Below are 23978 nucleotides of genomic sequence, written 5' to 3' on the forward strand. Positions count from 1 at the left end.
GATAAATTATATATTTTTTAAAAAGACACACCAAATAAATATTTTTTAAAAACCTAATAATAAAATAAGTATTTTAAAAAACCTAGTAATGCAGTTTTTTTTAAAAAAACAACAACACCTTAATAATAGCTAATAACACACAATTTTAAAGACCTACAAACAAACGAACAAAAACCAATTAAATACATGGTAAGTAATATAAGGGCAGATAACATTTTAGAAAGGCGGGTGGCCTAAAAGTCCTCCCCACCCCCATTAACCCTTCCATGGGAGCCTAGGCCGCCGTCCTTCGTCATCACCAGCCGCCTTCCGTCGCCCGCGCCGCCCCCCTCTCCCCCGCACCCAGTGGTACTTCCCTCCCCTTTCCCAAAGGCCGCGGCGGGCGTCCCCTCCATCCACAAATGGACCCTTCCCCTCCCACCTCCCCGTCCGCCGCGTCGCGCGTCGCTCCGTCTGCCCGCCCCGTGCCGTTGGCGCCTGCGCAGTGGTGCCGCTGCCCTGAGGGGGGCTGTATCTCCAGCTGGGCGACTGTTTACAGCTGCGGGGGGGCGGGAGACTCGGCGTGCGGAGGAAGCGAGCGGAGGCCTGAAGGGGCGGCGGCGGTAGCTGGCGCTGGAGGAGCAGGTAATCTTGAGGGGGCAATGAGACCCCTCCCCCCTTCCTTCCTTTCTGTCAGTCAGTCTTGGGGGGGGCTCCAGGTCATAATAGGACCCCCCCCCAATCCCGTGACAATGGCCGCCTCACCCCGCCTGGCAGAAAAGGCCCCGGTCCTTTCTCTCCCCCCCCCCCAGATTGTTTACCACAACAGCCAATGGGGTGCTTGCCCCGCCCCCCGCCCATGTTGGGGGGTCTCCTCCTCTCCTGTCTCCATGGTGGTGCAGGGCCCAGAAAGGGCTTCCTTCTTAGGGGGGGGAGAGAGGCACTTTGTTATGGGGTGACACACGTCCTCCTCCCCCCACCCCCACCCCCAGTCACACACCCCCACCCCAGACTCCAAGGTCATGGTAGGGGGCTTTGGGGTGACCTAAGGGGGTGTGCTGGGCTGGGGTGGGGGGGTCTCCTCCTCTGGAAGTGTCAAGAAAGACTATCAGGCTTTGAAAGGGCTGGTACCTCTGGGTCAAGTACAGCTGCCTCACCCAAATTAAACTTAAGTGGTTTTAATTGGGTTTTGAATCAGCGTGCAATTAACTGTTGCCGTTTCTTTCCCCCGGTTTTGTCGTGCTCGCTTGACTTAGCGGGTCCTGCAAAGTGCTGTTCTGCATAATGCTTTATCTTTCTTTTTTTTAATAGGGTAGGGTTAGGTTTCATGGCACCGAGAAGAGGGAGGGCAGCCTGAAGAAAGTTTGGGAAGCCACTGGTATAAACCAAGGCTGCGATGCCTATGCCTGCTAACCTTAAGTGTAATCACAACTGGACACAGTGGGGTTTATGTAAGGCTGCCGCTCAGTATGTCTCCTTCCCCACCTGCCCCACGGAGCTGGAGCTAGCTGGTGGTTTGGCCTCTTTACTTTGAATGGTCCCTATTCTGCCATTGCCTAGAATCATAGAATCATAGAGTTGGAAGAGACCACAAGGGCCATCGAGTCCAACCCCCTGCCAAGCAGGAAATACCATCAGAGCACTACTGACATATGGTTGTCAAGCCTCTGCTTAAAGACCTCCAAAGTAGGAGACTCCACCACACTCCTTGGCAGCAAATTCCACTGTCGAACAGCTCTTACTGTCAGGAAGTTCTTCGTAATCTTTAGGTGGAATCTTCTTTCTTGTAGTTTGGATCCATTGCTCCGTGTCCGCTTCTCTGGAGCAGCAGAAAACAAGCTTTCTCCCTCCTCTATGTGACATCCTTTTATATATTTGAACATGGCTATCATATCACCCCTTAACCTCCTCTTCTCCAGGCTAAACATGCCCAGCTCCCTTAGCCGTTCCTCATAAGGCATCGTTTCCAGACCTTTGACCATTTTGGTTGCCCTCCTCTGGACACGTTCCAGTTTGTCAGTGTCCTTCTTGAACTGTGGTGCCCAGAACTGGACACAGTACTCCAGGTGAGGTCTGACCAGAGCAGAATACAGTGGCACTATTACTTCCCTTGATCTAGATGCTATACTCCTATTGATGCAGCCCAGACTTGCATTGGCTTTTTTAGCTGCCACGTCACACTGTTGGCTACACTGTTGGAGCCTACAGCTCCTCACATATCCACTTTTACTCCAGCTTGCTTCTGGTGTTGCTGTAATCAGTTTTTTAAAATTTATTTTAAGGCACCTTGTGAGGACTTGCCGTAAAAGACAGGGTGCTATTAAGACAGCAACAGCACAATCCTAACCATGTCTACTCAGAAGTAAGTTCTACTGAATTTAGTAGGGCTTACTCATTACTCCCTGATAAGTGAGGTGAGTGTTCCAGCCAAAATGACAGCACTTGAGAATTTCTCTGCTTTGGTTCACTTTCTCCCTTCTCCAAGTAATTAGAATAAAGGCTATAAAATCCCACCCCACACATCTTGCTTACCCGCCATGGGACTGGGGTCTTTCTACTCCTTCTCTCTCTCCCCCCCCCCCCCCACCTTGAGGCTAGAACTCCATAACTTCTTTCCCTCTCACTATACTTTTAAAAATCTCTCTTCCCCCATACACTGGGCCTGGCAGCCCTTTTTCCCTCTTTCCCCACTTTTCTTACAATAAAAATACCCCATAACTTCCTTTCCTCCCTTATCAACCCCACCTCCACCATAAAGTACCTGATTCTTCCCAGCTTGGTAATGGGACAAGCCAGCTCTTTATCTCTCTCTTATAATGAGACCCCATAATGTGTATCTTTCTAGCCCAACTTCCAAGATAATGGGCATAAGCCAGCAGTTCTTTTTCACTACTGTCTACACAAACTTGTGGGTCACCCTCTCATAGTTTTCACTCTGCCACTGCAGTGCCTGGAGACAGGCAGTCAAGTCATGTATCAGTAGCGATGACCAGAGGAGAAATGACTACTGGGAAGAACAGAGAAAAGAAAAGGCGTGGTGCAGTTGCTGCAGCACAACTAGATGCGTTCATCTGCCCCAGCTGCAACAAAACATGTCTCTCTTATATTGGTCTCTGCAGTTACAGCAGGCACTGCAACCTTCCAATAGCCTCAGAGGAATATGCCTGTCTCTCAAGACAGAAGGATACCAACCAAATTACTTTCTCCAGAGTAATGGGTACATTTTTAAAATTTTGCTGTTGTCATCCATGGCTTTGTGATAATTCTCCTCCCAACCCCAAGCCTCTCCAATCTCTAATGGAAGCTAAGCATTAATATTAATAATAGCAATTAAATTTATAAGCCACCCTTCATTCAAAGATTACAAGGCAGTATACAGCATAAAAATACAAAATGAAATCACAAAATGCATATAACAACAACCAATAACCCCCACCCACAACATTTAAAAGACCATAGATTGCTTAATCAGCCAAAGGCCTAGTTATAGAGTTGCTACATAACACAAATTAGAGCTCAATACACTCTGCAGCCACCTGGCTCCTGGCACTTTTCTGATCTCTGCTGCAGAAGGGGAAAAGCCTACAGGTAAGGACAACCAATGGAAGGTGTGAAAGCCAGTGGATCTTATTCACCTTCCCCAAGTCTCTCACTAGTGCCTGCAAACTCCTCCTCTCCTGGGCATCCTGCCAAGGACAAGCTATGCTGGTTCAAAATGTATTGCTCTGGGGAGTCCATTGGGGTGAGTGTTCTGCTGAGAGGCAGTTTTCTCCTGGGACTGTGACCCAAAGTCACCCCCTGGACCACAACAACTGTTTGCATTCAGGCAAATTCTCCTATCTGTGTTTTTCAATGCTGAGTAAGGTTACCACTCCCACAAAAGTTCCTCTGAAACTCTATACATTTAAATGGTTTCTCCCCTATGTAGGTTCTTTGCTTATGAAGCTCTTTCCACATACAGCACACTTAAATGGTTTCCTCCTGAATGTGTCCTTGGTAAACCCTCTCTTGTGAGAATGGGTTACCATAATATTAGTTCTTTGTATTTCCAGCCCAAGCCTCCAGAGCAATGGGTGCAGTCCCTCAATCTTTCTCACTACTTCTCCCTAGCCTTATGACAGTGGGATGATGCAGCCAGCCCCCCTACTCCTTTTGATAATAAGACCACCTAATGTTACCACACCATCTCAGGGGCATTCGGGTCGAAAACAGGGATGGCCCTCTAGCTATTATTACTCTCCCATTTCTCATCAGCACAACCCAGTATAACCACTGTTCAGAGACAATGGGAGTTGTAGTGCAGCTCATCTTGAAAGCCATAGGTTTCCCACCCCGCTCTAAAATTTCACTCCTCCTCCCCCCCCCACCTGCTTCTGACACTGCAGATGAAGTTCTTTTACAATAAAGGACTGATTGAACCTGCCCCGAAGATACTTGATAGAGAAATGCTTACTATGGCATTGAAATCTGGGGCTCTGATTTGAACTCCATTAAAGTTTTGGAAACTGCAGAATAATGTTTTTCAAAAGCTATACTCAGGAATTTCAGCAGTGCTTCCTCGTACATAATAATAATAATAATAATTTATTTATTTATACCCCGCCTATCTGGCTGGGTTTCCCCAGCCACTCTGGGCGGCTTCCAACAAAATATTAAAATACAGTAGTCCGTCAAACATTAAAAGCTTCCCTAAACAGAGCTGCCTTCAGAATCCAGGTGGTCAACAATTAAAGGCAAGAGCAGATTACACTCAGTTAAAGCATATTTTTAAAATTGCTATTATGTCTATTGAGCTTTTCCCTGCACTGTGCTTTATTGAGTTGGGTGATAACAAACCCTAGAAAGCAGCTTGTCAACATGTTTTAGACTGTTATTATTTACCAGAGCTGAGCTCTGCTTTGACCTTGAATAAGTGTCAGCTAAGGGATTTGCTCTCCTGGATAGAATCTAGAAGGGACTTGCAACTATTTAGAGACACCATATTTCCTCCTTTGTATCTGTTCCTGAGAACAGAGCATTTTGAGCTAATTATCTAACCAAACTTTCACCAGTTTCCTTAAGAAATGCTTATATTGGGCTGCGTTTCCAAGTGATGCCCTCTGCAGTCTCGGATAGTCTCTACAACAAGGTCCCATAGGCAGACAGACTTTGTATTTATAGTCAGTCTTAGGTGGAAGACATCACTCATTATCTTTTAGCCTGTCCCTTATATAGTGATCCAAGAGATTTCTTTCTAAAACCTTTGGTCCCACAAGCAAGCAGTCACACACCTTGACAGAAATGGTTTGGTTTCTTTTGAGTGACAGTAATAGCTTCCTAACAAATAGTGATCCTCTATGCTCTAGCTGCAGGGGAAAAAATAATTCAGCAAAAAGGGGTCACTATAAATTTATGTGATGATTTGCAGGTTTGATCAGAAATCAAGCTGGGTTTCAGTTTGTTGGTGTCTCTGGTAACTTCTCCCCCTTACATAATGGATGCTGGCAAACTGGATTTTAAAAAGGCAAAATAATACTAGAATTGGAGTTGTCAGAGGTGCACAAGGGAAAATGTGTTTTAATGATCAGGAACTTGGCAGAGTGTTGCAGATTTTTATATTATGAATGTATTCTGTTTATTATTACTATTGATTAATACAAGTTTGTCATGGCCTTTGGCTAGAGCCATAAACTTACGAAGTGAAACAGTATTCACCCGCAGTTTACCTCCAATATCACTGATGGTATAAGCATTGTGTCCTCCTTTAGTCCTCGGGACTCTTAGTTAACTGTTGCAATGAGAGCTGCTGTAGAAGTTTATCAGTAAATGCAAATTTCCCTCTTTCACCCATTATGATATGGCCTTATCCGTCACCATTTCTAGAATAAACTATGAAGGTTCGTCCTGGTCTACTGAAAATGTTACTACAGTGGTGCCTCGCAAGACGAAAAGAATCCGTTCTGTGATTCTCTTCGTCTAGCGTTTTTTTCGTCTTGCGAAGCAAGCCCATTGACAGATTAGCGGATTAGCGGATTAGCGCTATTAGCGGCTTTTAGCGGCTTATCTGCTGATTGGATCAGCTGATAAGCGGCTTAGCGGCTTAGAAAAAGGGGCGAGAAAGGGAAAAAAAACCGCAGGAACTCGCAAGACATTGTCGTCTTGCGAAGCAAGCCCATAGGAAATTCGTCTAGCGAAGCACCTCCAAAACGGAAAACTCTTTCGTCTAGCGAGTTTTCCGTCTTGCGAGGCATTCGTCTTGCGGGGCACCACTGTATTGGCTTTGAGATCTGAACTTTGATCATTAAAAGTATTTCATTTTTCCAGGTGGCATCCAGTGAGTATCCAGACACACGTGCAAAGTTCTGTAACTCCACCTAATTATTTGTACCATTCAGCATCCTGGCCTTTAGTCCACATAACAGTGTTTTGGTTCCGTATCTACGCACGAGGCACGGGGCACGGGGCAGCTGCCAGCGGCTATAATTCTAGTGCCAGAAAACAAATGGAATGCACAAATCATTCAGTGTCTCTAATGCATTTTGAATCCAGGCTGTCTGAAGCAGGTCTTGGCTGCAAAAGGAGCATTGCTCTGTGTTGTGGGAAGACTATTCCTTACCACCCGCCACCCTCTCTCCCTGTGCTACACAGTTCCTCTGTGTTAGGGCAACGTGGACAGGAGACTCTGTTTTCAGCAAGTGTGCCCTGGGTTGGCCGCAAACCAATTCTCTCTTGTAGTGGCAGAACAGAGCATGCAGAGGCATGCTAATAGCCCTGTGACTGGACTGCAGCCAGGTCAGATGGCAGCTGCCTTGTGTTGGGGTGCTTTTTGACTTTGTGATCATGTTGCTTTGAGAAGAATGGAAAGCAAATGGGGGGGGGGGAGAGGTTAAGCCTCTTCTGTTGTGGGTGTATGTAAAGTAAGGCCTAAGTTGTATTAAAGGTCAGAAGGAGAAAGCTGGAAGGAGGTGCATTCAAACTTAAATCACCCTCGGGATGCTGTTGGGAGGTTAGCTCTCCATGCCTGGAATATTTTCTGCAGCCAGATACTTCACACTGAATAGGAATTCCTAGACTCTCCATTAGGTTTCTCTTTTCTAGAAAGCAACAGTTAGTCCTCTCACAGCTGGAGGTACACATTTTGATAATGTGAGGATTGTATGTTACCACCTTAATTTATACAGTCATACCTCGGGATGAATACGCTTCAGGTTAATCATTTTTGGGTTGCGCTCCGCGGCGACCCGGAAGTAACGGAACGTGTTACTTCCGGGTTTCACTGCATGCACAGATGCTCAAAATGACATCATGCGCGGAAGCAGCAAAACGCGACACGCACAGACGCGCACTCGCGTGTTATGTTCGCTTCAGGATGCAAACGGGGCTCTGGAACGGATCCTGTTCACATCCAGAAGAACCACTATACTGCACAGTTATTGTGCCTGGTGCTTTACAGAGCAACACAGGTCAACGCCAGAAAGAACAAGACAGGCCCTTGCCCCAAAGAGCTTACAAATTAATTTCAACAGGGAGACAAATGAAGGTAAGGGAGCTCTACCGAAATATAAGCAAAATCTTTGGGCTTTGTTTCTGTTGAGGGAAAAATAAGTTTTTCGATTGATTTGACTGCCACCAATACGCTGACTAATGCCTGTAGGGTTCATATGTCATATAATAATAATAATAATAATAATAATAATAATAATAATAATAATAAATTTATTTATACCCCGCCCATATGGCTGAGTTTCCCCAGCCACTCTGGGCGGCTTCCAATCAAGTGTTAAAAACAATATGAATTGAATACCAGTTACTGGGGGTAAAGGAGAGAGTTAATATCTCCATGCCCTGCTTTTGGGCTTCCCAGCAACATCCGTCTGGCTGGCCACTGGAAAATACAATTCTGGACTAGATGCGGCAGAGGCTTCTTGTGCTGGATGCCCTCTTGGTTCTTCAGGTATCTGCTGATAGGACCAGTTAATCAACAACTAGATTGCTCAGAAGGCCAGTCTGGGGGAGAATGCAGAAGCAAATGGCCAAATTATCATCCCTTTTGCCTCTTTGTCAACATATACATAGTTAGCAGAGGCTGAAATCTCATCCTGGCACTGAGCCTTTCCAGAAAGTAGGAGAAAGACATCAGGCCCTGGGCACTTACACCTCTAAAGGCAACCCGGAGGAGTTTGTATGGGGCTTAAAGTTACAAATTTAGCTACTACAGGGGCATAGGTGGGGGTGGGCCACTTGATGGTCATTCCTGAATCAAATAGGTCTCATGAATACTTCTATTCTGTTGCTGCCTTAGCTCCTCTATTGCCCAAAGGGTATCTGTGCTAAAGAGATTACACTGTCTCGGTGTCAAATTCTGAGCACAGTCAAATATGCAGTTTATAGTCAAAACATGCAGATAAGCAGGCATATACAAACGGAGGAATGCATTGTGCATAAATTTTAAACTCAATGTGTGCAAAGTCTGGTTTACTTTTGTGGTAATGAGTCTGAGCATTGCTGATGAGAATTGTTTCAAAGATGCTCGAGATTTCTGCAAGGATGATCATAATCTCCTGTGCCTTGGTTACATTTTGCAGTACCTTCTGGTGCTGTTCCTAAGTTTTTGATGTGCACGGTTGAAACGTTGTTTCTGCTGAATACATGCAACAATGACGCTGAGGCAGAACCTTCTAAAGCAGGAACAAACACTGAATTTGCCGCTTCTGCAGTTCTTGCCAGAAAAAACACTGTAAATAAAAATTCATGTTGTGCTCTTCCAGTATGAAATGTTAGCTGTCTGTAGAGAAAAATGAGACAGCTTTGGCATTGCAAATTAAGTTATTTCCCATTAGAACTGGTTCTTTTAAAAAGGGCTGGTATTGCTCGAAGATTGTTGCATATTATATTGTGGTACAGATCACTGCAATGATCTCCGAATTGCTCTCTAACCCCACTACCATTCACCTCTGGGTGTTGGTGTGGTGTTTGTACATTTGCCTTAACAGTAAGGTTTTGGTTTGAGTCTGTTTGCCATCCCTCTGGTATATTTTGTTTATAACTAGAGCTACAGCCTCAGTTGATTATAAGGCTGGGAGCCAAGGTACTACTTTAAGGGCATGCCAGGTTCACCTAGGAGGATTTTTGACTATTTCTATTTTAGCTTTTAGGTCAAATTGCTATTTTCTAATTGGCCAGCTGGCCACACTGGGGCAGACATTTGCCCTTCCATCTTCTTCTTCTTCCCTTATGCATATTATTACAAAAGGCTGTATTTTCTCTGTAAAGCAGGCATTTGTGTAGGTCTACATGGAGTCTTATGCATATTTTTCTTACCAACACAGTCTGCCTTGTGCATGTGTTCAGGCATGCACACGTGGCTCAGTTTGGAGTCTGATTTTCTCGGGGTGTTGGCTGGGGTATAAATTATTAAAGAATGTCTCTTTAAGAGCCAAGTGAGGCTTACATGGGAGATCTGAAGGGGTTCTGTTTGACAGTCCATCTCATTTGCAAAGTTCTCCTTCCAGCAAACTGCAGTGAACTAGCACAAAGGAGACCTGTGTTTTCTTCCACATGCAAGCAAGCACCTCCTAGTTTGGAGCAAGTTGCTTCATCAGGTAATCTCCAGCAACAGGAGTGGTCATTTGGGATGTTTTTGGAGTCATGCCCACCCAGCCATTCCTGGTTTAGGCTGCAATCCTAACTCTACTGGCCTGAATTCAATAAGGCTTCAATAAGACATGCTTTAAGTTTGCACTGTTTGCGTTCATCCCAAGAACCCTCCTTGATCCATTGTCCAGTGGTGGCACTTAGAAAACCAATATGGTAGGGATAAGGAATCTGACCCGCCAGATGTTCTTGGACTCATCAGCATGGTCAGTAGTCCAACAACCTCTGGAGGGCCACAGATTCCCCATCCGTGCAGCATGGGGTTAAGAAGTAGGCTCAAGAAGCCTCAAGAAATGTGAGACCAGACCTGTTGTGATACATAGGCTTGAGGCCTCGCCAATCCTCCTCTTCTAAGAAATGTTCAAAGTTCCTCCATGCAGTATTAGTGCTTTTCTGCTCCGAATGTTGGCAAAAGGCAGAATATGCTTCGGTGTGGGGAATGCAATATAGAACTATCCAGAATCCATGATGTTTCCATAACCAGAAGCAACTTCACAGAACAGCTGACAACACAATAAAAAGTGTCCAGAAGGGTCACTGGTATATCATATCAAAGGGTTTTTCTGCTCTAATAAATATGCATATGTATTTGAAATCCCCCAGAGCAAAAAAGGAGAGCAGTAACTGGTGATGTTTGTATATGTGAAAGTGATTTTGGTTCTGTGTCTTTTGACATGCAGGATATGCTCTACAGTGCACTTAGCATCACCTGGACTTTTGTACTTGAGCAGTTTTCTTTGACTGGTTCAGTGACTTTCTCCTTTTTCCCTCCTCTGCTCTCCAGAATTGGTTTTTGAATTTGTTAGCGTGGACAATGGGAGGTGCTGTGAGCGCAGGAGAGGACAATGACGAGCTAATTGATAACCTGAAAGAGGCTCAGTACATCCGGACAGAGCTCGTGGAGCAGGCCTTCAGAGCTGTCGACCGGGCAGACTACTACCTGGAGGAGTTTAAGGACAATGCGTACAAAGACTTGGCATGGAAGCACGGGAACATCCACCTTTCTGCTCCCTGCATTTATTCGGAGGTCATGGAAGCCCTGGATCTGCAGCCTGGGCTTTCCTTCTTGAACCTGGGAAGTGGCACTGGCTATCTGAGCTCCATGGTTGGGCTCATCTTGGGTAAGTGACTCTTTTGAATCAGCTAAATGATCCCTGCAACTCTATAGTTTCTTAGGGTGTGGGGTCAACACATATTCTTATCACTGACAGTACGGTGGGCGCGTTTAACCTGTGGGCATGTTTTGAGGAGAAGATTAAGAACAAACATAATACAGTGGACCCTCTGGATACGAATTTAATTCATTCCGGGGGTCCGTGCACACCCCGAAAAATCCATATGCAGAGGTGCCGCTTCTGTGTGTGGCGTGATAGAGTGCTTCTGCGCATGCGTTTCTGCATATGTGCGTGACGTGCAGAGCGCTTCTGTGTGAGTGGCGAAACCTGGAAAAATACTTTCGGGTTTGCCGCTTTCGCAACCCGAAGTTTCGGGTTTGCCGCTTTCGCAACCCAAAGTTTACGTTACTCAAGAGTAATTTAACCCGAGGGTCTACTGTAGTGGTCTTCAAATATCTGAAAGGCTGCCCTGTCTTGCAGAAGGCAGAGCAGGCTTGTCCTCTGTTGCTCTAAGAGGACAGGACAACCTACGGAGTGGAGATTGCAAGGTGGCAAGTTTCAGTAGAGCTATTTGACAGTGGGACAGGGTGCTTCAGGACAGGCTCGACTCTCGGCCAAGACCGGACAGCCATCTATCTGAGATGCTGTAGTTGCTTCCAGCATTGAGCAAGGGGTTTGGATCATAGCTGTCAACTTTTCCCCCTTTTTAAAGGGAAATTCCCTTATTCCGAATAGGATTCCTCGCAAGAAAAGGCAAAAGTTGACAGCTATGGTTTGGATAGTTGTTGTTGTTAGTTAGTTAGTTAGTTAGTTAGTTAGTTAGTTAGTTAGTTAGAAGAAGAAGAGTTTGGATTTGATATCCCGCTTTATCACTACCCGAAGGAGTCTCAAAGCGGCTAACAATCTCCCCCACAACAAACACTCTGTGAGGTGAGTGAGGCTGAGAGACTTCAGAGAAATGTGACTGGCCCAAGGTCACCCAGCAGCTGCATGTGGAGGAGCGGGGACGTGAACCCGGTTCACCAGATTACGGATCCACCGCTCTTAACCACTACACCACACTGGCTCTCACCTCAACTAACTGGTTGGTTAGTTAGTTAGTTAGTTAGTTAGTTAGTTTATGTACTGCCCTATACTCAGGGCGGTTCACAGAATAAAATGAAGATATAAAACCACAAAGTACATAAAAAAACAAAAAAAAAAACCAACCCAATAGCCCCTCCCCACAAAACAAAAACACACTTTAAAGGGGCATAGGATGCAAATCAGATCAACCCAAGACCTGGTTTAAAAGAAATGTTTTTGCCTGGCGCCTAAAGGGGTATAATGAAGGTGCCAGGCGAACGTCCCTAGGGAGAGTATTCCACAGACAGGGAGCCACTGCAGAGAAGGCCCTGTTCTCGTGTTGCCACCCTCCAGACCTCTCGAGGAAGGGACACACGAAGGAGGGCCTCAGAAGATGTTCTCAGGGTCCGGGTAGGTACATTTGGAAAGAGGCAGTCCTTGAGGTATGGTGGTCCCGAGCCATTTAAGGCTTTATAGGTCAAAACCAACACTTTGAATTGGGCCCAGTAACTAATGGGTAGCCAGTGCAGTCGGACCAGGATCAGTGTAATATGCTCAAACCTCTTAAGATCTCTCCCATCTTCATGACTCCATATTCTGCTCTTCTGTGGGGTCACTTCAGACAGAAGATGGTCAGTAAATCATCTTGCACATCAAATGAAAAGCACAGCACAGGTGGTTGCCTGGCTTTCCAAATTACGTGTGTATGCGTGTGTTCAGGAACAGCCTGAGCACCTTGCTGCACATTTATTATTTATTTAGAGCATCTTTACCCAGCCTTTCAGCTTTAAAAAATGCCAGGGTGGCTTACAACACACTTTGAAATCATTAAAAATTGAACAGTTAACAAGTAATGAAAGAATAAACAGCCTTTTATCTGGCAGCTGAGTTTTTGAGAGCACCCTTCTACTCTCCCTTTCCCAATAAAAATAACCTGCGTTCAACAAGTTCCTTTTTTTAATTACAACATTTTATTTATTTTCATTTTTAATGCATCCTTCCTCCAAGAAGCCAAGCGTTGCACACATGCTGCCTCCCCTATAACTTCACAACAACCCTGTGGGGTAGATTATGCTGAGAGTGTTTAACTATCCTGTGAGTTTTATGACTGAGCAGCTATTTGAATCCAGGTGGTCTCACTCGTTAAGCCCAACACTAATTGCTACACTGCATTTTCTGTTGAAGTTTGTTCCTAAATACGACTGTGTGTGCTCTCTTCCTCTCGCCACCCCATCCCACCCACCCTTTCATTTTTCAGCAGCAATAATAGCTTATAGAAGGGAGTCATCAGCAATAAACAATTGGGGCAAGCTGCAACTGTGCCAGTTATTTTCTGGAGTTCAAAATTAGTGCTTGTTTTTGTTTTTTAGCTTTCAGTATAACTGCTGAATGGCAGGGATGTATCTAGAAGGGCTTAAGCACCATTCTTTTAGATTCCGAAGATGGACCCTGGAGCAGTTCCCAGGGTGCATAGATGTGAAAATGTTTGCCTAACCGGATCATCCATGCAGCGTGCCTCATTGCTGGCCCCGTACTCTGCTTCCAGGGTCATCAGTTAGGGTGGTGCACTTGGGCAAAACGTTTTCACACACATATGCCATGGAAACTGCTCCAGAGCGATCCTGCAGATGCAAAATATTGTGAAATTTCAACGAGCAGAGAAAAATCTGGATTTTGCATTGTTGAGCTGACTCTCCTAAACTTGATGCTTTACTCCCTTGCTTAGAGAAAAACAGCTGTGGTCCCCTGCCCTTGAAATCCCCATCAACTGTTGCTGTGCTTCACTCATTTTTCATGCTCCACTTCATATTGTAGCACAGCATAAATAAAACCAGGAATGGGTGGTTGGCAGCTTGTCATTCGCCTCCCTCCCACCCTTCGAGAAACAGCCTTCTCTAATGGTGTTATGAAGCTCTAAGAATGGAAGTAAATGCAAAACCCACTGGAGGAGATTCTTGCTTAGTTGGGTCAAAATATGTTGGTGTAAATGGCCTTCTGGTCTAGAGAAATGGGAGAGATTTGTTTCCTCTGGAGAAATGGAGGGCAGGTAAACAGAAGCTCTTGGGAGGACTACTTTTGAGCCCATTAATTGTATGGAAAGGTAACTTGCACTAAATATACCATCCGTAAGCATCTTAACAGAAGTCTCTGAATGCATTTCCCCAAGTTTTTAAGTGCTTTGCTAATAACTTGAAAATAAAGTAAGCTTACAAAAAAAAAAGCCATGTAAGAGCCAGGTGTTGGATTGTTGTTGTTGTTGTTGTTGTTGTTGTTGTTGTTGTTGTTGTTTAGTCATTTAGTTGTGTCCAACTCTTCATGACCCCATGGACCAGAGCACGCCAGGTGTTGGATTGGCCAAACCCAAACTTGCACATCTTTCAGATGTACTTTCCTCATGCTCCCTTGGTGATTTTCCTCTCACTGGCATCCTCTCCTGTTCTTCCCTGCCTGTTACAGTGGTACCTCGGGTTACATACGCTTCAGGTTACAGATGCTTCAGGTTACAGACTCCGCTAACCCAGAAATAGTGCTTTAGGTTAAGAACTTTGCTTCAGGATGAGAACAGAAATTGTGCTCCGGCGGCGCGGCAGCAGCAGGAGGCCCCAGTAGCTAAAGTGGTGCTTCAGGTTAAGAACAGTTTCAGGTTAATAACGGACCTCCGGAACGAATTAAGTACTTAACCCAAGGTACCACTGTACTTTTACTGAGATGTGGGACTCATTTTGTAGCCATTCAGTTCTGCAGGTTGGGTGGTTTATGCTAGTAACCAGCTCTCATGTTTTGAGGAATTTGCCTTGTATCTGTGCCTTAAGAGAAGATCAAAACCAGCTCAGAGTTTGAGCAAAGCTTTTTGGATTCATTTCTGGTTCTCCATCCAGTTGTTTTTCAAATGTTTTTTCCCCTTGCATTCCCTCAACATATGCAGGCCCTTTCGGCGTTAACCATGGCGTAGAGCTTCACTCTGACGTTATAGAATATGCAAAGCAGAAGCTGGACTTCTTCATCAGAACCAGTGACAGCTTTGACAAGTAAGATTGGACATGCCTAATTTGCATTTAAACTGACTTCCAGAACAGATTGTAGCAATCTAGGTGGTAACTCCTAGTTAGCAGCATACGGTGAGTTCAAGATGCATATGGGTGTCTTGCATATGCGATATTAGGTGCTAGGACGCAGAAAGAAATCAAGAACAGTTCTGTCTTCCACTCTTGTGGATTTTACATACCTGATACATGCCTGAGCTTAGAAACTAAAGCAATTAGTTGGGTTCACTCCAGAAATTTTATTCAGGTTCTTTATGGTACATTACAAAAGAATGCAGTTTTTAAAAAGGCTTCTGAGATAAAGCAGTGCAGTGGGTGAAGTTTTTATTTATTTATCAATATTAAAATTAAGATTTTAATCAAATCTCTAAGTGGTTTACATAACGTAGTATAAAATATTGATTAAAAATAGCTTTAAAAACAGATTTTAAAACAGTAGACATAATTAAATTATCAAAATATAGATAAATCCAGCATTTTCAAAAAACAAATAGACAGAATAAAAATTACGTGTCAGGGTAAGCTTGCCTAAAGAAATGAGTTGTTTTTCATACAACCCAAAACTTGCTTTTCCATCGGGAAATTGACATTGTGGTTTCACTGGGCAAGAAGGAGGGATATACACCACGCTGCAAACCAAACATGCTTTTACTGCCGGACCCCCATCCCCAAGGAAAGTGTACTTCTGGGAGAAGGCAGGAAGGAGCCATAACCCAGTGGCAGACCACTTGCTTTGTACACAAGAGGTGTAGGTTCTGTCTCTGGCATCTCCAGTTAAAATTAACTTATATGGCTGGGAAAGAGTTCAACCTGATACTCTGGAGAGGTGCTGCCAATAGTAGACAATGACGGCTCACAGTCGCGTTGGTGGGTGGTTTTTGCAACCCAGCACGGGCTCCCTGGCCTCCGGAGCCATGCCATAAAAGCCTGCCATTGCTCCATCCCTGGGCTGGCTGCAGAGGCTGCAGTGCTCCTGCCTGGCCTTGGTTTAAATCAGCCAATCGACGGTGGCCTGGGGGCGGAGCAAAGACCAGGTAAGGAGGCTACTGCCTGCACTGGCCATTCAGTCATCTCAGAGCATCGTGGAGAGAGATCCATCGTCAGGACGTTCTGGAGGTAGTTGATTGGGAGCAAGGGAGCTGGGAAGGGACCGGGGACAGTGGTGGAAGGCATGGGGGGCTGGCTTGTAGCCCACATAGAGGATGCAGCACAGTGGCTCTGGGTGGCAAGGTTGGACGTTTTTGTTTGGGTTAGGTCCATAAGTTATCTCGTAGCCTTGGTATCTTGCCCTTTTTTGTTTTACGATGCAGTGTTGGGGGTTTTTTTAATACTGGTTTTGATAGACCAACTGTATAAGAAGGTCAAAATAAAAAAATTCCTTCCAGTAGCACCTTAAAGACCAACTAAGTTAGTTCTTGGTATGAGCTTTCGTGTGCATGCGCACTTCTTCAGAAGTGTGAAGAAGAAGAAGAAGTGTGCATGCACACGAAAGCTCATACCAAGAACTAACTGAGTTGGTCTTTAAGGTGCTACTGGAAGGAATTTTTTTATTTTGACTATGGCAGACCAACACGGCTACCTATCTGTATAAGAAGGTAAATTTCTCATTTCGGCCCCAGCTACCTTAGAAAACTGTGTTTGCCAAGTTTCCATAACAGTATTCCAAAATGGCAAAGTTTGCAGTTCTGGAATGTATTGGCCATATACTTTGCTTGCCTCGATATTAAAGGATTGATATTTTAATTTGTGGGGGCTTAGAAGCTCCAACCTGTGAAATACTTGTGCCATCTACAAGCGTCACTCACTTCTCAGGTTTGAATTCTGCGAGCCTTCCTTTGTCACCGGCAACTGCTTGGAGATCTCTCCAGACTGCTCTCAATATGACCGTGTCTACTGTGGTGCGGGAGTCCAGAAGGAGCATGAAGATTACATGAAGAACTTACTGAAAGTTGGTGGGATCCTCGTGATGCCATTGGAAGAAAAGGTTTGCTTGTGGGACGGCAGGTCCTCTCATTCCTATGTACCATTTACCCCTTGCTTTTTGCAGTGAGCTCAATTCACCAAATTACCAGCTGTGTGGCAGAAAGGGGAGAGGGTTCATTTTCAAGGCTGAGAAATAGGCCATCTATTCTTGCTATCAAGAGGTGATTCATCTTATGTTTTTGTTCTCAAACGCAGCTGACAAAGATAACACGAACTGGCCCTTTGGCCTGGGAGACGAAGAAGATCTTAGCTGTTTCCTTTGCTCCTCTGATCCAGCCCAACCACGCAGATTCGGGGAAGTCAAAACTTGTTCACTTGCGTAAGTGTGCCACTTATCTATGCACCTTCTCTATTTGTCTGTTTATTTGTTGGGTTGGGCAGTGCAAGGCTCAGAGAGACATTCCTCAGAGGTGGGCACTCTTTGCCATAGCTTGCAGTCTGACTTGCCCTAGGCTGTGCACTTTCTCACCATGGAAACAGGACTCACCCAGCATTCAGTTCTGCCTGTGTGTGCTCATGCTGGTGATATCATCACTGCATTGGCTAGCATGGAGGCACCAGTTACACAGCAACTTGTGTGGTGACCTGCCCCACTTTGAGAATGGCACAGATTAGTCAGCTGCCGGCTTTGCTGGCAAAATCTGTGGCAAAGCTGCTGTGCTCTCCTGACTAACTGTCAGTTTCTTCCAGCCATCATCATTATTATTATTATTATTATTATTATTATTATTATTATTATTTGAATTTATATACAGTGGTACCTCAGGTTACATACGCTTCAGGTTACATACGCTTCAGGTTACACACTCCGCTAACCCAGAAATAGTGCTTCAGGTTAAGAACTTTGCTTCAGGATAAGAACAAAAATCATGCTCCAGCGGCACGGCGGCAGCAGGAGGCCCCATTAGCTAAAGTGGTGCTTCAGGTTAAGAACAGTTTCAGGTTAAGAATGGACCTCCGGAACGAATTAAGTACTTAACCCGAGGTACCACTGTACCACCCTATACCCGGTGGTCTCAGGGTGGTTCACAGAATAAAATCAAGATATTAAACCACAAAATACCTAATAAAAATAGAAACAACAAGCCAATAGCCCCTCTGCCACATAAAAAAACACCACATTTTAAAAGGGCATAGGATGTAAATCGGATCAACCAAACGCCTGGTTTTTGCCTGGTGCCTAATGGTGTATAATGAAGGCGCCAGGCGAACTTCCTGGGGAGAGCATTCCACAAAAGGGGAGTCTCTGCAGAGAAGGCCCCGTTCTCGTGTTGCCATCCTCTGAACCTTTCAAGGAGGAGGCACACAAAGAAGGGCCTCAAATGGTGATCTCAGGGTCCAGGTAGGTTCATATGGAAAGAGCCATGATCGGAGGAAGTGTGCCTGCTCTTTAGTCCATGCCAGCCAAGGTCCTACGCCTGGACTACTGCAATGTGCTCTACGTGGGACTACCTTTGAAGGTGACCTGGAAACTACAACTAATCCAGAATGCAGCTGCCAGACTGGTGACTGGGAGCGGCCGCCGAGACCATATAACACCGGTCTTTAAAGACCTACATTGGTTCCCAGTACGTTTCCGAACACAATTCAAAGTGTTGGTGCTGACCTTTAAAGCCCTAAACGGCCTCTGTCCAGTATACCTGAAGGAGCGTCTCCACCCCCATCGTTCTACTGAGGTCCAGCACCGAGGGCCTTCTGGCGGTTCCTTCACTGCGAGAAGCCAAGTTACAGGGAACCAGGCAGAGGGCCTTCTCGGTAGTGGCGCCCTCCCTGTGGAACACCCTCCCACCAGATGTCAAAGAGAACAACAACTACCAGACTTTTAGAAGACATCTGAAGGCAGCCCTGTTTAGGGAAGCTTTTAATGTTTGATGTATCACAGTATTTTAATATTCTTTTGGAAGCCGCCCAGAGTGGCTGGGGAAACCCAGCCAGATGGGCGGGGTATAAATAATAAATTATTATTATTATATTATTATTACTCTTCCCTCTCTCACATTTCCAGCACCAGTGATGGTCCGCACGCTTCAGGACCTTGCACGCATTGCTATCCGCAGCACCATTAAGAAGCTGATTCACCAGGAAACGGCGGGCAGAAACGGCAACGGCCTCAGGAACCCGCCGAGGTTTAAGCGAAGGCGCATCCGCCGCCGCCGCATGGAAACCATCGTCTTCTTGGACAAAGAGGTCTTTGCCAGCCGGATCTCCAACCCCTCCGACGATAACAATTGCGAGGAGTTGGAGGAGGAGGAGAGCAAGTTGGACGAGGTGGAAAAAGCTGTCCCTGAACTGAAGCCCGAGCCTCCTATAAATGTCCTGAGAGAGAAGGTCTTGAGCCTGCCTCTGCCTGACCCTTTGAAATATTACCTGCTTTATTACAGAGAGAAATAAAGGTCACTGTCAGCATCAAGCAGAGAGGTAGGCAGGACAATAAAACAACTCAGTAGGGCTTGACAGATGTATGCCACTTGCTTGCCTGTTAATGTGACCACGCATGGTGGTAAGCTGGCCGGGGGAACGTGGCTGCCGTGTACTTAAAATGTGATAGCATTTTTCAGATTCCTTCCCTTGGTTAGTGTGCTCCAGTTTTGTCCTACAGCAGAGCTTCCTCGGTTGGGGGTGGGGGGGTGGGGGCAGGCTGGCAGCAAAGCGTTCAGCTGCTTACTGAAATGAGGGTCTCATTCAGTAGCGGAGGGAAACCAACTTTGCCGAGACATCTCTGGATTTCTCAACTATTGTTTTTTGCCAGGTGGCGGTTTCAGAATCATTTTGGGCAGCACCCAAACAAGTTGCTTCACCCTAAAAGTGGAAATCAGGAAGAAGACAGACTCACACCCACAAAGTCTGGTCTCCTCCAAAAGCCCACAAAAAAAGCACAATTTTACAAAAAAAAAGTACAAAATTGTGGGTTTGGTGTATGTGCGATGCCCAGTTAAAGCTGTTGTTTTTAAATCAGCAGGGGCTTGGTTTAGGCAAACACTTTTTACAAGGGAGGTTACCCTCTAAGAGTATCAATGTGGCCTCCTAAAAACTCATTAACAGAATTCCTATTTGATAGGAGAGAGAGAAATGGGCATTGTGAGGTTGAAACAGAAATAATTAAGATGCAGTGCTTTATACTGCAAAACTCACTTTCTCTCTCTTTTTTTTCTTTTTCTTTTTTTGCTTTTGACTTGATGGCATGAACAACTTGCTGGGCTCATCCAGTTTGTGGTTACATTCTCTGAAAGGATATTAAGTGGTTAGGGAGAGCAGTAGAGGGGGGAGGAAGTGCAGAGACTGATTAGTATTTAAAAAGCCATCAGACCTGTCTGAAGGTCTGTTGCAGGAGTGCAGAATCGGGTATGTAATGTTGACAGCTGTGAAGTTCTTTTTTTAATTGGGGTAAGCACCTCATCACTTGGAAGGTGGTTCTTTTTTTTTTCAGAGAGTGCCCAGAATCTGGAATCAGTGTTTGTTTGTTTGTTTGTTTAAAGAAAACCTAAAAGGCTAGGTGCATAGTGTTGTCATTGACCCAGCAGAGACCTCCGCTGCAGCAAAGGGGCTAGGTGACTCTTTGTGTAGGTTTTTCTAGGCGAAAGGCATATAATTATACAGCCTCATTCATCTTAGTTTGATTTTGTCCCTTTTCACCAGTTACACAGCTATACTTTAGTTTGACAGTGTACAAAGATGTGTTAGACTGCTCCATGTCACATCTACTTAAATTACTTCTCTAGCGTTGGTAGTTAATCTTTAGCCTAGGAATTTGGAGTGAGAAAAGAAGGAAGAGTGGATCTTGTTGAACGTCTAGGATTTTCCTGGAAGTTGAAATGCTGGGGACTAAATGCAATTTTTTCCCAAAGAAATTTAATGCAATTCTTTTGGTCCATTTTATAGTCTTTGGAGTTTCCTGTTCATCTTGTAAAATGGTCATCTCATTGGCATTTTCATCTCAACTTGCAAATAGACAAATAAAAATTGTCCCATGTAGGAGTCGATCATCTCCCACATGCATATGTGAATCCATACTTAAGGATGCAAGTGTCTTTCTTATCCAGCCCATAGTATTCAGAGGCGTCCCCAAGCTGTACTCATGAAAGCAGGGATCTGCTATGATCTGCAGCCCAGACACTGCATGTCCAGTGTTCTATTATTTCATTTTGTGTCAACTGAGAGGTTTTAAGGCAACAAAAACTAATCCTTTGTAGAACTCTGGTCCCCATTTTGCACCTGCAAGTTCAAAATGCATCTTATAAAGTAAAATCTGAAAAGTAACACACCACAGCTGTCTGTCAAACTCCTTATGTACTTCTTAGTTCTCCTGTGCTTCAACCATTCAGCATTTTAAATTTATATGAAGCTGCCTTATACCGAGCCAGACTAATGATCCATTTAGCCTGGCGTTATCTTTTGTGGACGGCAATGGCTCTTGTATGGCATGTGCCTCCCCAGTGAGCAAGACCAGTTTTCATCTTCCAAAGAGCAGCTTGCCAGAGAAGCTATGAAGTTGCCCCCCGTAACGTCGACTTAATTTTCAAATGATCTGGTGAACAAGCCTCTTTGAGTTGTCAGCGAAAGCTGCCCCAGAGGGAGGCAATCTTTCCATTAACCATGTTTGACTTCTTTCCCCCTGCAGCGTTATCAAAGACATTGTGTAAGGGATTTCCCCCCCCCCCCATCATCTTGTCCAGTTTAAAATCTTCTAGGACTCTCTTTTTTTAATAGAAAGATAGGCTCTTGTAGGGCTTTCCCCTCATTTTGGTTGAAAATGCATTCATGGGTAATTATGCTCTGTCCACTTGCTGTGTTATCAAAATGCAAAAGTAGCAAATGTTCGCTTGCGTGTGTACGTGTGCACACACAACATAATTGTGAAATAACATAGGCTGTAGCATTGTAACAGGAGGGAAATTGTCAGTGGTATTCCTACACACCAGCATTTACACAATGTTTAATCCAGTTCAGTGGTTGTTCTTAGTAATCTAACTGTAGCTGCTGTCATTGTTATTATGATGATTATTTTGTGAAATCTGTTCATCTTTTATTTTGCCCTCGGACATCAACCGTCTGCAGTTTCACATACCTGCGTTTAAGCCTCACGTGGTTGTTTCGTAGCTTTCGATAGGGTCGCCAAGTTGTCCGCACGCAGAAGGAAGCTCTCCTCCATAGGTTTCGTTCTCATATGGTAGCTGAAGATGTACATAGCTGTAGAAATGAAGGTTTGCAGGGGTGGGGAGTACTTTCTGAGGCATGGAGAAATGTTGGAAGCAAATGATTTAAAAAACAAATTTTTATCAAAATAAAACGTCTTGTGTCAATAAATATGTTCCCATTGTAAGCCTCCTTCAGTTGCTTTTGCTTGGTGTTCTGAAATCCTGTACTGGAAAAATTTTCCAAACTGCTGTGGCTGGAGAGACATGTTTTGTTGCAGCTGGGGCAGAGGAAGGCGTCCAGTTGTGCTGCTGTAGATGCACCAGGGCCTCTGCACTCCTCCCAGCAGTCATTTCTCATCACACTAGAGTGATATTTAGCTGCATTGATCTGCTGCTTGATTTCGGTGGAGTTGAGGGTGGATGGCAAGCTCAGAAAGAAACTAATAGCAGAACATTATGTTTCTACTGCCTGAAAACCAGCAATGAAATGCCAGAATAATAAATGGGGTATTGTGAAAGACCTCCATATTATTATTATTATTATTATTATTATTATTATTGAAGTCTGATGTTATGCACTGTTAATACAGTCTATGAGGTTTACCTGGAGAAAGAGTGACTTCAGCACAAAGCAATAGATGGAAATGGGATTGGAATTTGGGGCAGGGGAACAGCTGGCTCCTACCCCAAAAAATGTGCTAATGAGCTTCCTTGCTAGCAGCGACTTTGGATGCATAATGGGTTGTTTTTACTTACTGGGAAATCATCATTAAATGGCTAAAAAGTGCAGGCTGGCATTTTGAGGACAACATCGGGTCAACTCTGCAAAAAGCTTGCATGCGCAGGCAGCCCTTGATGTCTGGGAGCACTCACCGTAGTCACATAACTCGGCCCATCGGTCGATGCATCAAGCTTTTGAGAGAGAGAGAGAGAGAGAGAGAGAGAGAGAAAGTACTTTTGTTTGCCACTAGGGGGTGCGCTCTTCCCAAGTTGTAGGAATCCTCCAAGGGGGATGGCTTCCAGCAAAGTTTGTCCTTGGTTGTTGAGTTAGAGCCAAGGAAAACAAATAGCAGATTGTTTGGAGGCTTGAAACATGGAACTGCAAGCAACAAAGTCTTCAGTGTCGTGCTAGAAAGCTGCTGTTGTTTTTTTACCACTATGTGGCTTTCCTTTCAAACCATGCCAGGTAATCGGGGTAGGGAAACGAAAAGTGCCGGAAGAAGAAGACCCTTCCTCTTCAGTGCTGCCATCGTGGAATGTGCAAGCTTCCAATTCCCTCTCATCAAATTCCCTTTTAGGCACAGCTGAAATAGCTTGGCGTTCTGTCCTTTTGCAGAGTCCTAAAATGTACCACCTTCAACCCTCTGCCGAGATGGAAAGCTTTACAGCGGAAGTGTATAATCATGCTCTTAGAGTGCAGTGTTGGGAACTGCCGGGTGGGGTGCGGGCTTACCAAGAAGTAAAACGGGAGCAATTCAAAGTGCCGTGCATGAGTGCGCATGCTCACATGTGCATGCACAGGAGAGGAGGAGAAAAAGGGTCGCTGGAATCAGCCAGTGCAACCCTAGTCAGCCTGCGCTGCAGACCCTGCTATCATACCACCCATGCACAGAATGAGCAGGTGCAACCCCGGTTAAAGACCTCGGAGCAATAGTTCCATCTCACTCACGCGTGAGAGCCAAGCCACCCACCACAAAGAAAAACAAATAATCCTTAGTTATTGGTACACACACACCCCGATTGGCCTGGGGAAAGATTCTTTCCTTCCTTAGTCCCCAGCGGAGCAATGAGTCAATCCCCAAGCATGAGCAAACCCATCCACTGAGTCATCCAGGGAGGTGGAGATGGGGAATGTTTCTTTGCAGTGATTGGTTGTGTTTGCGTGAATGTATAAGTGCATATAAATTTTGATGGTGGCAGGGGGCTGCCTGTGGTTTTTAAAGACCCATGTTAGGGAACTCTGGGGTTGTTTTACTTTGCATGGTGCTTTGTGTTTTAATTATTTCATGTTGTTTTTCATATTT

The 23978-nt window shown here is 45.0% G+C and overlaps 1 protein-coding gene across 2 annotated transcripts; it reads left to right on the forward strand.

Annotated features, from left to right (window-relative positions):
• Nucleotides 1-429: 429 nt before the first annotated feature.
• On the forward strand, nt 430-22139 carry PCMTD2 (protein-L-isoaspartate (D-aspartate) O-methyltransferase domain containing 2). Of its 2 annotated transcripts, none has more exons than XM_083507677.1 (6): nt 430-624; nt 10397-10733; nt 14719-14821; nt 16649-16820; nt 17015-17138; nt 18825-22139. In XM_083507677.1, exons 2-6 carry the CDS (start codon nt 10427-10429, stop codon nt 19208-19210), a joined length of 1092 nt encoding a protein of 363 aa, XP_083363803.1. In that variant the 5' UTR covers nt 430-624; nt 10397-10426; the 3' UTR covers nt 19211-22139. The 2 variants fall into 2 exon arrangements, with proteins under 2 accessions (XP_083363803.1, XP_083363804.1); XM_083507678.1 differs by lacking the exon at nt 430-624 and adding an exon at nt 1291-1430.
• Nucleotides 22140-23978: the final 1839 nt, after the last annotated feature.

The sequence above is a fragment of the Podarcis liolepis genome (genome assembly GCF_965112155.1).
Source record: "Podarcis liolepis genome assembly, chromosome: 6".
NCBI lineage: Eukaryota > Metazoa > Chordata > Lepidosauria > Squamata > Lacertidae > Podarcis > Podarcis liolepis.

Coding starts and splice junctions, on each gene's coding strand:
- PCMTD2 (XM_083507677.1), top strand. CDS start 10,427: ATGGGAGGTGCTGTGAGCGCAGGAGAGGACAATGACGAGCTAATTGAT. Junction 14,822..16,648: donor ACCAGTGACAGCTTTGACAA/GTAAGATTGGAC, acceptor CTCACTTCTCAG/GTTTGAATTCTGCGAGCCTT. Junction 17,139..18,824: donor GTCAAAACTTGTTCACTTGC/GTAAGTGTGCCA, acceptor TCACATTTCCAG/CACCAGTGATGGTCCGCACG.